The following is a 13,782-nucleotide window of genomic DNA, read 5'->3' as shown; positions in this document are numbered from 1 at the left end:
AAAGGAAGTCTAGCTTTAAAGGGGCCAGCTCAACCTTCCCAGAAGCCTCTGTGCTAAGTAGCAAATCGCCATTTTTGATGCCATCGATAATCCACAATAATGTGCAAACAAGCCGCAACAATTCGGTCACATCCTTGTAACATGAAATTGAAGCTATTTTGACAAAAAAATAGTTAGATTTTAAATTATTTTAACCAATTCCGTTTTCCTATGGTTATTCTATTCTAATGGATCAGAACTGGCCTCGGCTGTGTTGTGGGCGGCCACAAAGGAAATAAAATATCAGGCATATTGGGTTCAAAGATTTCACGCATGACATGCAGATGAAGAAAAAAATCCATGTTGGGTTTCCAAGGGATCACTAACGGTGAATTTATGGAGGTTTTGCTACAGTGCGCACAGAAAGCTAGCAGGTCACATGCTCTCAAAACGTAGTGGTCCGTATATAAACAAAAACAACAAATTGGATCCTGGGAAGGCTGAACTGGCTCCTTTAACGTAACAATGGTTCAGTGAACAGAATTATCTACACAAAGAAGGATTCATACACGATGTTGCCAAAATGAAATTTGGCCAGAATGAGGATTTCAGAGTGTAGCTAACTTTATAAATGTGCCTGGATTTATATGACGTCTACCTAGCTGTCACCTCGTTTTCCTACATTTTATGTCATTTCTACTGGTTTCATTTTTTTGGGACGGATTTTAATCATGCAGTGTTTAAGACATATTGGGCAGTTTTCGCCTCCCCTTCTCCAGAAGAATCATCCAAACAAATGTCACACTGGCTCCCGACTAATCCCCGCTCTGCTGTGTGCAGCCAGTAGCTCCTCCCTCCTGCTGAGAATGAACCAACAGCGTGCACTCCCTGCTGGGACTGAGCTAAATCGCCAGCGTTTCCAAGCAATCGTCCAGTCAAAAGTAATAGTTATTTATCCCTCTCTTTCCTGTTCTTTCTCTCAGACCGGCTGTAATTGTCCTCTTTTTAAAAAAGTGATCAAATGAGCACCATCTTGGGTCTTTAAACTAATTGTCCATCTTGTCAGCTCAATCAATTCAAGTGTTTTAAATAAACGACATATTGAAACTACGCAGATAAGAGAGAGTCCATACCTAGATGCCCAAAGACTTTTTTTTTTTTAAATGAAAACCTTTAGCAACTTCAAAAAGCAATTTTTATGAGGAAATATCTTTCAAGCCCCAATGGGCCGGAAATTTTAATATCTTCAGAACAAATGAACAAAACTAATAGACAAACACTATCTAAATTTGCTCCTGGATTTCCCCTGGCACGATGAGGCATTATAGGTGTACAGTATGTGTGTACGTGTGTGTGGTGTTAAAAAAAAAAAAATCCCGTGTACATGTGCATCTATGTTTGCCAAGGTCACCAAATGCAGTCGACTCCCAGCATCCAATGGGACTTCCACATAACGACTCTCTCTTACAAAAGCCTAATTGAGGTGGCCTGGCTCAGGAAGCCCTACCCAATCCCTCAGAATAGCCCTGCTTGTACCAACACAGCAGAAATACCTGCTCCTCCTGCCTAATACAACACCCAGCGTCTGGACTTAACACAACCATTGGGTACTGAGTCGCTACTGACCTACTAACTGAACCCCAACTGAAAATAACTCCTCCTAAAACGGCTGTGTATTACGACACCAAAACTCTATCCAACTCCATTAACGTGTCCTTCTCATGGTGGTGGTACTTTCCAAAAGTCCAGAAACCGTACCATCCCACAAACAAGCAATAAAAGCCTAGTGTGTCTTTCGTTTTGTTTCTGACACGAGGAATTTACAGTTGAACTTATCTTCGTTGAGCAATTGATCTCAGCAGCTGATAAGCATCTCTTTGCGATGACTTTTTTTCCTTTTACTTTGTCTTTCTTTTATTTGTCTCTAATATTTTTATGACTGCGGACAAAGGGCTGCGTTGTTGAGTTTGCGTTGTTGGAATCCTCACTTTTTCAAAAAAAAAAACTGAAAGAATCATTGACTTTACAAGTGCGCACTGTGCTCCAGTATAAACCAGGTCTTTCCTCGCAGCGGCAGGAAGCAGACAGGGAATTCAGAAGCTCAGAAAACACGTTGCTCCATGATTACTTATCCTGTTTCTCAACGTTACTGGAAATAAAATTCAATATATGCGGTTCTAATATACTGCAGGAAAGCTTTCTTGGACTGAACGTGTCAAATTGAGTTATTGTGGAGGATCCCTATTCAGGGGCCGTCTTTAGTCCACATCACAAGCCTCCTGCTATACCGAAATGTAAGCTTTAAGCTCAGGCAATTACCCGGAATCGGAGAGAGGAGTCGGGGACGGATAGAGAAAAAGCGAACCTTTAGGAGAGGTGGCAGACCTTTTATCCTTTTGATGTGCCAGTCGGTGTCAATTTAAGTAGTTCAGTGGCTTCTGGTAATAGGTCCCTTCACACATGAGAAGAGTGTTTCAGTATGTGTGGTTGTGTGTATGTTTAGTGTTTTAGTGCTTAGTGGTTGGTTGAAACACAGTGTAATTATGGGATTTGGACAGACTTACCTGTTTGTAGCAAGCCAGCTCCGCTATCATTTACTTCAAAGTGGCTCTGAATGTCTTCCAGTACCCCTGAGAGAGAGAGAGAGAGAGAGAGAGAGAGAGAGAGAGAGAGAGAGAATGAATATCAGTGCTAGTGTCCAAACACACAAGAGTACCTTAACCCCTTCAGTGCCCTTGGACGAGTCACGTACGTCATGAAATCTTTTACCGCTGTGCCTTATGACGTACGCTACTCGTCATAAACACCTTACACAGCACATTACTTTTACTTCACAGTGGCAGATATGAATTACAGTCAACGCCTAAAACGTTCTTCTGTCATAAGGCACAGCGGTAAAAGATTTCATGACGTACGTGACTCGTCCAAAGGCACTGAAGGGGTTAAAGCCTTTTAAATAGTGTACAAGTCTAGTTGGGCAATACTGACCACGATGATTTTTCTAATATATTATAAACACTGTTTTATGGAGTTTTATCACCCCTTATGATGTCATTTTTAGGTCTTCGCTTCTCGCTCATGAACAACTAACACTGAAACCACACCTTGCCCAACTCCGTTTCACTCAGGCAATATAAAGCCAGTAGTCATTCTTAAATGTCACTCCTCGTGTCCGTTCTCGGTGAAGAAAACAGCAAATTTGAAGCAATCTGCATGTCAGAAATTTAATTTAAGAAAGCACACAAGTCTGTCCAGCCAAATCAGGCATTTCGAAACATCTGTATATAAGTTCAGCTGCAGTGTGTCAATGTTGTATCACGATCGTACATTACATATACTCAAATGCGCTTAAGTATTTAAAGCTAGACGGCTTTTCGATTTCATAAAATCAGTGAAATTTAGTTCCTTCTGAAATTTGGTCGTTGTGATGTATGTTTATTTCTGTAATATCTCACAAAATATCAGGCCATTCTGTGACTGGGAAGTTATTTAATTTGATACGATTCCTGAGCAAATAATGTGCATGAAATCGCTCGCTTTGCGCAGTCAAGCAGACAGAGGAAGTCCGTGTGGGTGTGCATGCGCAGGTTTACCTTTGACCGTGCACTGACAGTTACATCATTGTCACTAAACGAACAGCTGATCACACCGAGGTTCTCGCTGATTGCCGATATTTATTACTTTGGTCCTGCATTTCCTTTCCTTCACAACATAACGTCTTCTCACTTTCCGCTACTGTAGACAGTTTCATGTTTCATTCGCACACTTGCGTCCTTCATTTTTTTTCTCTCCTGTTTCAAATTTGTATCCCACAATGCATTGCGCGAACAGGGAAAGCCCACCACGTGATGCATGACGTAGTATCTTGTATTGTGTCACGGTGAAGCAGGAAAAAAATAGCGGAGCATTTAGGGCCACATGGCCCTAAATTCATTAATTGTTCTATTTAAAAAAAATAATAAAATTGGAAGTCTGCGATTTGAATTCAGTAGCCACTAAACAAAAGTAACTGGATGTCAAGGAAAATTATTTTTATATGACCTATACTTGAAAAAATCTGAAAAAGACAGTCTACCTTTAAGCTCCACTTCAAGTAGCAAGATCAGATATACAGGATTAGGGTTGGAAATAAACCCTGCAGGTAGATAGATTTCCAAAAGCGCACTGTGGCTGTACTTAATCAGCGAAGTGAGAAATCCTGATTTGTTACATATGCCCCTGAAGACCTCACCAGCATGGTATTAGATTTCTATTTGCGTCGCTGGACATCGAACGGTCATATCTACAACAGCTTTAACAGTCTCAGAGGCTACGTATTCAATTTTTTCATTCCATCTTCACCACCTGTCTTGTTCACATGTAATAACAGGCTATTTATAATCTAGCTTAGTGGGATTTTTTTTCCCTGGAAAATAAAAACAAATTAAGCAAGAAGGAAGCTGCAATTGCATCGTTAGTTCTGTCGTATAACTCAGCCAAGTCATCCCCAGTGCTGAAAAGAATTAACACCCACAGTGTTTAGAGTACTTATTTGGTGTCCAGCTGGATTTGTATAAACTCTAATGGTGTTAATTCAACATGAGGGATTTTGTTGTATAATTAAGTCATTTCATTTGCATAATTTAGAAACGTTGTGTAAGGCGGCATGGTGGTGTAGTGGTTAGCACTGTCGCCTCACAGCAAGAAGGTTCTGGGTTTGAGCCCACTAGCTAACAGGGGCCTTTCTGTGTGGAGTTTGCATGTTCTCCCTGTGTCTGTATGGGTTTCAAAAGATATACAGTTAGGATAACTGGCTACTCTAAATTGTCCGTGTGTGAATGGTTGTTTCCAAGCCCAGAAATGGGAGAGTTGCGGCAGGAAGGGCATCCGGCATAAAATTATGCTCCAATTAAAGGAGAACTGAAGGCAAATTTTTTAATCAAAATTCTCTCATTTTATTAAATATACAAATGCATTTTTGATTGCTATTTTGTCACTACTATAACAAGTTATGAGTGTTTGAAATATGCTATGTAATATCAGTCCATGTGTCAAAGCAATGGCCGTAAACGAGATTCGTTGAGACCTGTGCGAGACATCGTAGGACGGGAGTAAAACGTACAGCGGAAATCAAAGTGACCGACATCTGCCAACGTTGTCAAAAGACGCGCGCGCCCTTTTTCGAATGCTGATGTAATCAAGCCGGAAGTTGTGTTTGTTTTGATAGCAATCAGGAAAGTTTGAAAAAAGTAGGCAGTAATCGTCATTTTAAACTCGTTTTTGTGCAATATTTCGTTTGGAAAACAGTTTTCAAAATGGCGCCACTGACACCTGGCTGACACTTCACGTTTCGAAGTCTCGCGCAAGTCTTGTGAAGATCGCGCGGATAAGCGACGTCCGCCGTGGACTAAACGAACTAAATTCAACATGGCTAAAAACCAAATAGACCGATAAGTATAATATTTAATTGCGATTAGTTGCCAATATGAGTCACGATATAAGGTTACTAAAACCGAAAACGTAACTGAATAACACGTTAATTAAGAAATAAAGCAAGTTTAAAAATAACTTCAGTTCTCCTTTAATATGACATGTGGATCAATCGGGTCCACTAGCAACAGTGCTAGACAAGGAAGATGATGATGAATTTAGAAACTTTGTGTCCAACAGTACAAGGACAAGCTATGTGAACGTTTCAGTGGTTTGTTTCAATCAACAAAGGCGGCAGCAAGTCGGTTGCACACATGCTGCTATACGCCATTGAGAGTGTTTTCTTGTACTGCACCCTATTTTTTTTTTAAATTTAATCCGTTACTGTATTATTACACATGGCCTACTTCTCATTACTGCTATTGCCTGAGCTTTGCCATCATTTTGGTTTGTCACCAGACAGAAAAAGACATGGGCAGGTGTGAACTCGCTCTCGCAAGATGCAACATTCCTGTCGCGCAAGACGCCGCCACCTGTTCGCATTCCATCATAGCCAATCAGGATTCTCTTTGTAACGGTCACATCATCAGCAAGAGTCATGTTTGTTGGGATTCGAGCCCTGAATTAATGACAGATATTAAGCATCATCTTAAATAAATTTGTAAGCATTCCATTATATGTACTCATTCAGCTATCAGTCATGCATTTTGAAAAAAGAAATCTGCATAATCGAGAAGTGTTTTAAAGAAAAACGGTCCGTTTGTAAAGAAATGCTGTTCTGTTATCCTCTAAAGCTAGACGTCTTTGGATACCAGTGAGTACTGTTTACCTTTGCAGTGTTATAGTACTTCTTTCCCATAATGGGTCTCATCTTTGCAGCTCTCAAGACACCTGAACCAAGCAAATCAACACCAAATACCCAGTACAGGAGCATGAAATGTCTGTAGGGAAAATAAAGTTCTTGGAAACTGATTTCGGAGCTAAAATAACAATTGCTGCCAGCTAAGGTCTGGATAACGCTGTTCAGACACGGTCCCTGTCCTTCTGTTTCATGTCTGAGGCAGGTAATGCTGTAATTATCCAGTCACACACCTCTGTTCGGTCTCGCTCTCAAATCCCCCACAGAGAAGGGGATCCCTGTGCCAGATGGTGCTAGATTGCCCGCCAAAAACGCTCTCTACTCACCATGCCCAACGCTACTTTGTACAGAGCGTTATTAGTGTGATAAACCAGCTAAAGAAATTCAAGTTTTTCCTTTGTGTTACTTGAAAGAAAGGTGCTCATGACGGAACTATTCATTTCTTCAAAAGAAAACCATACAATGAAGAGATTTTGAATGATGTATTCACAAATCAAACCAAGTTTAATCTGAACTGGCAGGTGTTCCAGATCATTTAGGAATCAGCCATATTAGACGCACAGTAGGGCTGAAGCTTATCTGTATCTGTCTAGTGCTACAAATATTTTTATTCTATCCACATTCACTAGATATGAGCAATCGCACGCTATGATTGGCTACTCTACTACTAGGATATCAGCTCATAGACCGTGAGGAGAGAAAAACAAAATGTTGCTGAACCAACCGAGGAAGAAATAAAAACTCGACTCGCAAACAAAACCCCAAAAAATAAAAAAAGGCAACAAAACATGGAATGAAAGTATTTGATGGTAAAAGCTTTTATTTTCCAAGAATTATTATAGCATTTTTCACAAATTGCTACTGTCATTTCGCCAGTTTGTTTACATTCTAAGCGGAAATTATTTTGTCGGACGTTTTGTATAAAATCATTTATTGAATTTGCAAAAAATACAAATAAAAATGCTCTGTTTCTCAAAATCCAGTGAATGTGGATAGAATAAAACAGTTATTCCACTCAATCTCATCGTACTCAGCATTACGCGCCTCGTCGGCTATCAGCTCATGTACGACTCGATTTTGTGGAATAACTTAAATATCTGTTGTTGGATTTAAATCTGGTGTGAACACTGGAAACAATGGACAAAACACTGGAAAAAAAAACGGAGATAGAAATGATAACATTGTCAGCATGGTATGTGAATTCTTGCTCTCACAGTTCCTCAACCTCAGCTACATCACTCGAGTTAATCACTGCTCTCAACTAGAGATTGTTTAATCCTGTTCGCACAGTTATTGTTTTTGTTTGTAATTGTGCACAATATTTTCGAACAAATTCATTTTCTTCTGTTTCCACCTGTTGGTAAGGGCTGTAACTGACTCTTCGTCCCGTGAACTTCATATTCTTTGCACCAAACTCTCATGAAAGTCCAGTTTATGCAATGTTTTTGTTGTCTCAATCAGATGGCGAAATAAGAATAGTGCACCTCCCATTTGTTTCGAGCACATCTGTTCAATCCATATAATGCATTACTGTTTGGTTTTATCAGTAAATAATATTGGCTGGTGTTGAGTGGTATATCAGATATATTCCATTCAGCTAGCATGAGTTCAAGATCATGTTAGCTGAATGGAGTATAGCGGATATACCACGAAAAACAGCCAGCCAATGTTATTATTACTCGTCATTATTGCCCATGAACCTTATTTCCTCTGAATGGTGCTCTTCACAGGGGCTAAATCGCTCCCCGTGCCTCCTCAGCGACGTTGACTCGGCCCTAGCGGAAATCTCCAGTGAGGAGTGCTGATTGCGAGGTTCCGTACAATTGAAACTCCCAGGTGAGTAGGGGAGGGTTTCCCCACTGAGGCTGTGCACAGCATGTTAGCACGGGCATGAAGCCTATGGGAAATGAATAGTGTGTTGGATTAGCGCTAATCCCATGTTTTGGAAAATCGAAAATGTTGTTTTAGACCCCTCTGGGGTGTCACCAATCCATGTGCAAAGTATGGAGTATGTGTGTCCAGCCATGTCGATTTGCATAGGTGAACACAGAGAGAGAGAGAGAGAGAGACAGACAGACAGACATACAGACAGCCTTCTTTTAGTAGTATAGATTATTATACATACATATTCCTTTCGGGTGTTCAAAGCGTCTTTCTGTTTCAAAATTCTCTCAAAATCTATTTAACAAACCAAACCTGGTGGCCATGTTTGTTTACAAATTGTCACAGTTGCTCGCTAGCGCAGAAGTTTTACATCTCCGACGTGTGGCGTCATGTTGCCTTGACAACCATGCAATATCATAAACCATATTCAACGCTCATTCTCCATTGGGTAGAGTGACGTAATACACGTAGGATAAGCGATATGCTAACGATATTGCATGCTATGAAACCCGCTAGAAGGGAATAGAACATGTTTTTATTCCATCGAGAGTGTCCTGTATGTATAATAATGCAGTATATTGTAGATTTGCACTTGCCCTAATTCTTCTTCTCTTTTGATAATGTCTTGCTCTTTCCAGTCAACAAGTTCTGATGCAACAGCAACCTGAATCATCTACCAGGACCATACTTGGCATCCAACCATTTAGAGGAAAATCTTTCAAAAATTGGAAAATAGCAGTCTAAAATCTTCAGCCAGGCTGAAATGGAAGACAACAACTCTGACCACACGTTGCATCATTTCTTTATGGAGGTCAGTGCTCCTATCACTTGCCTGGCAGGACCAGCCGTGTGTGGGTAACAACAGCGGCATGCAAATGGCCCAAATGGCCAAACTGGCATCATCGACCTTCTGCCACCCAGCTCTGTTGCCATAGTAACATAGTCTGGACATGCAGATGAAGAGAGGTCAAGGTTGGCCAATGACCAGTGAAGGCAGATACAGGAAGACAGAGACAGGATTGTGTGAAAAATGAAATAACGTATAACTAAAACATAGCTCTTTGTGTACTATACAGTCATGACAGTTATTTATTGATACATGTAACACAGGTGTAATTGCCCACACAGCTTTATGTGCTTCTGAACAAGTGTTGTTTGCAAGTGGTTATACCACAGAGCCAGAAGGCTTTTTCTGGGAATCACTGTGGCACAATGCAGAACCGCAACACATACTTACTTAGGTGAAAGAATGCCGCCCTGCCTGTTTCTGCAACTCCATTATGCCGTGTGAATTCATACTTGAATGCAGAAGGTTGCGAGTGATGGGTTGGGTTATTTCCATAAACGTTACAGCAAGATGCATCATTTCAGCATAGATTGTGCTTTGATGGATCTGATAAGTAGGCAATGATCAATTTTCATTATTTTATTATTATGTTCTTTATATTCAAGTTATGTTATTTAAATAATATTGGCTGGTGTTGAGTGGTATATCAGATATATTCCATTCAGCTAGCATGACATAGAACGAGTCGAAGACTAGTTGCTAGCTGAATGGAAAAAAGGACAGCCAATATTATTATTATACTACAAACACACTCTTTTTTCTAGTTTTTCGATGGCCATTGGTATGTTTTTCTCTAGTAAATATGCATCAAGAATACCTAATGAAGTTTTGGTAGCCTTTCAATGCAAAGTTCAGTGTGTCTTTCTCTTTCCCGGTGAACAAAGAAATGATTGTGTGCATGCATAGCAGAAAACGCTCATTGGATATTCGGATCAGCTCCGACGTGTGACCTCATGTTGTCTTGACAACCATGCAATACCGTAAACCATATTGAACACTCATTCTCCATTGGGTAGAGTGACGTAATACATGTAGAATAAGTGATATGCTAGCAATATTACATGCTATCAAATCAAATGAACGAAACCCACTAGAATGGAATAGAATGCATGTTTTTATTCCATCGAAAAAGTGTCAAAATCCCTCTCGTGCCAGAATCTGGTCTTCCAAGGCAGTCTCCTGTCCCAGTACTACCCTAACCAACTCTAAAGTGCATCGGTGCAGCACTGATCTCCGTTTTGATAGCAATCAGCCTCTCGCCTATACAGCTAGGGTTACAGTGGGGGCTAGTCCTCTGGTAACCGCGAGAGTTTGATCTGTATTGCAGCGTGCCTTGCCAGATGGTAGTACCATTTTTATGATGGTCTCTGGTATGACCCAACATTGAAAAAGTGTCCTGTATAATAATGGATAATAATATCCATCCATTATCCATAACCGCTTATCCTGTTCAGGGTCGTGGGCAAGCTGGAGCCTGTCCCAGCTGACTATGGGCGAGAGACGGGGTACATCCTGGACAAGTTGCCAGATCATTGCAGAAAGGGCTCCGTGCAGAAAGGGCCCCATTGGCCACTGGGCTCAAACTCGGAACCTTCTTGCTGTGAGGCGACAGTGCTAACCACTACACCACCGTGCCGCCTATAATAACAATATAATGACTACACGGTAAGCATGACCTATTAATTCCAATGTTTGCTTCTCAGATTGGGTCAAATGCCTTGTTTAAATGCCAAAAAAAAAAAAAAGTGAGCATCAGCTATTTTCAGTCCAGCTTACTTGGATAAATGAACAGATCCATTCAAGCTATGTATAAATGAAACCATTATGCATGTGGATGACAAAGTGCTATTGATGCTTTCACCACATTGACTTGCCTCAGGGGATCCATGAATTGTCCGTCTGCCATCCACAGGTCAATACATTGGAGAGAAGTGCATTTCTGTGTTGGTGGGGGGTTAAACAAAATGCTTCTGGTGGCCTCAAGGTCATGGCCAAGCTGTATATAGTTGAAGTTTTTACTGATGTACATGTTCCACATTTGATCTTTAAGAGCGGGGTAATTGTACATGCTTGGCCGATGCATCCTTGAACCTATCCTCAAAATATATTTGGTTTGAATCACTCTGCCTTGTTTAGATGAAGCGAGACTGCAATGTGAGTTTATGCCAAGTGGGAGCAAAAGAAAATGAGAGGATAGCTTGCGCTCTTTCAGTTTGCTTTTTTTTTTTGTTATGAAATATCACCAGTCTCGTAACTGGGAAGCCTGAATTCTTTCCCCTCTGAGGAGTCTTGACCAAAATGACACGACAATTTGTTTTCCAGGGCCAAAACCAAAACACAGTCATCAATTCGGCCTGGGCAAACACAACCGCGACTGTTCCTCTCTTCGGCACTCCCTGACCAAGGAGGGGGGTTTTATTCACACACCCAAGGCTAGGTATTTTAGTGTCAGCACGTCACTGTGTAGACCCCGGCGTTTCTCAGGCAGTTGTCAGACACGGAGAAGCACGCTATAGGAGTAGGACAGACCTATTTTGCCAGTCCCTTGAGAGAACTGCAAAACCCACACACACCCACCATCGTGCTATTTTCGAGAAGTAGGTTATGAATAGGGCAGAGAGTTGATTGGCCTATTTACTGTGGTGGAGGAGAGATGAATCGTGGAAAAGGATAAGGGAGTATAGGGCAGGAAAATAAGCAGAGCTTAGAGTAATAAGAAAAGAGAAGGCATCGTGAGGTCAAATTGCATATGAGAACTCCTTGGCCGAGCATACGTTTCCATATCCTGTGTAAATGTAACGCTATGCTCTGCGGTAAGGAAACGTTTCCTCTCTGTTGCGTGCACAGGCATTTTCTCACCCGTTCCTCTTCGTGTTGTGAAACGACAGGCTCACAGCTCTGCTGCTGACAGAGCCGCATCCTGCTGCTCCCTTTATCTTTCTCTTCTCTCGTCTGGTCTCCTCTCCTATCCCTCAAGCGTGGGGCAATCCCTCTAGATGTGTCACAGGGATCAATATAAAACCCACAGCTTAGGGAAACGTGTGTGTGTGTGTGGTGTGTGTGTGGTGTGTGTGTAAGCAATTAAGTGTATTTGAAGAAGGGAGAACAGCCCATCTCACAAATCATGGTCTGTCTTCTAGCTCCTCTACAGTGAGCACACTATAAATGAGTACAACAGCAGAGAAAGGGTTCGCCACAAATATGCCCGACTGTGGTCGGCGGGCTCCTGACCGGCGGGTCCTTCCTCCTCCTGCCTAGTGCTGGCCACGTGCCCAAGGCAGACAAGGGGGAACTCTTTTCCTTTTTTCCACTCCGCTCCATAAACGCCCACGCTCTCTGTGCAAACACGGGGCAGATGTGTGAGAACAGTACATGTGGTAGAGAAAGAGCATGCATGCGGTGTGTGAAGAAATTCCCATTCTGTTCTGGACCAGAAGTTCATTATTATTCTTGCACTGTGAGTGGTGAGCTCATGGATCCTTACTGTGTGACAGTATTGCTGATCTGAGATTTCATGGCCATTGTTAGGGTGGGTAATTAGCATGTAGCAATTAATTCATTTCTTTGCAGTGCCCACTATATCCTAGTCAGGGTCACAGTGATACGAAAGCCTATCCCACCCTGGATGGGACACCAGTCCTTTGCACCATTCACACACTCCTACGTTCCTACCCCATGGCTACACCACCATGCCACCTGTAATTTGCACATAGTGCACCAATAAAATGCGCTGTCAAAGAAAGAAATTATAAATTGTAATCGGTTAATCTCAGCTGTAAAATAATATTAAAAAAAAAAAGATTTCTGATGGGCGACACAGTGTTGTAGTGGTTAGCTGTCGCCTCACAGCAAGAAGGTTCTGGGTTTGAGCCCAGTGGCTGACAGGGACCTTTCGATATGGAGTTTGCATGTTCTCGTCGTGAGTTTCCTCCAGGTGCTCCGGTTTCCCCCACAGTCCAAAGACATGCAGGTCAGGCTAATGGGTGGCTCTAAATTGACCGTAAGTGTGAATTGTTGTTTGTCTCTATGTGTCAGCCCTGTGATGATCTGGCGACTTGTCCAGGTTGTACCCCGCCTCTCGCCCATAGTCAGCTGGGATAGGCTCCAGCTTGCCCACAACCCTGCACCAGATAAGCGGTTACGGATAATGGATGGATGGAAGTTTCCTGATGTCGTTTAACACTAGCTGCTCTAGTCCTAGTTGCCAAGTTATACCAATAGCTTAAACCAGCCTTCATCAATATTAAAAAGGAATAGCAGCACTGGAAAGAGCGCAAGTGATTTCACCAAACCAACAGACATGCATGCTAATATATCTAGAAAAGTATTAGCAGTTGAATAGCAATGCTCTGTACACTCGTACCCAATACCATACATGTCAACCTTTGGTCAATCAAACCTGTATAACCAACCTCCAAAATCCGTATTTCCCTTATAAAATCCTTATAAGATGCAAATTAAAATAATTTACCTAAAATTTGAATGATAATTAACAATGATATATCCCAGTTACTTTTTATTCAATATTAATAACAATAAACCTTCAGAATGAATACAAAGCTCCAATGTTTGACAAAAACACAAAGTGTTACTCTAATGTTCTGAATTGTACTCCATGACAGCTTTTTTAGCACTCTGCACCAATACCTCACTAGGCTGCATGTCACAGCAAGTGTCTGTGTTGATCTTGCCGGAGTGCCCATTCAGAATCTTTTCAGTCGCTATTGAAAGTCGCTCAGGTGGAAATACGCTTTTCAAACAAAATGTTACTTCCCGGTTGGCGGGATTCTCGCAATGTGGTGTG

At 41.6% G+C, this 13,782-nt stretch overlaps 1 protein-coding gene across 1 annotated transcript in view; it reads right to left on the bottom strand.

The window, feature by feature from the left end:
* spns2 (SPNS lysolipid transporter 2, sphingosine-1-phosphate) overlaps positions 1 to 13,782 on the bottom strand; it is a 125,721-nt gene that overhangs the window by 87,601 nt on the left and 24,338 nt on the right. Inside the window, exon 2 of the mRNA XM_060912930.1 lies at positions 2,544 to 2,609. Coding sequence (XP_060768913.1) covers positions 2,544 to 2,609 — 66 coding nt within the window. The remainder of the gene's footprint in view (positions 1 to 2,543; positions 2,610 to 13,782) is intronic.

This window comes from Neoarius graeffei, chromosome 28 (assembly GCF_027579695.1).
Source record: "Neoarius graeffei isolate fNeoGra1 chromosome 28, fNeoGra1.pri, whole genome shotgun sequence".
NCBI classification, from domain to species: Eukaryota; Metazoa; Chordata; class Actinopteri; order Siluriformes; family Ariidae; genus Neoarius; species Neoarius graeffei.
This window is presented reverse-complemented; position numbering and strand designations above follow the sequence as displayed.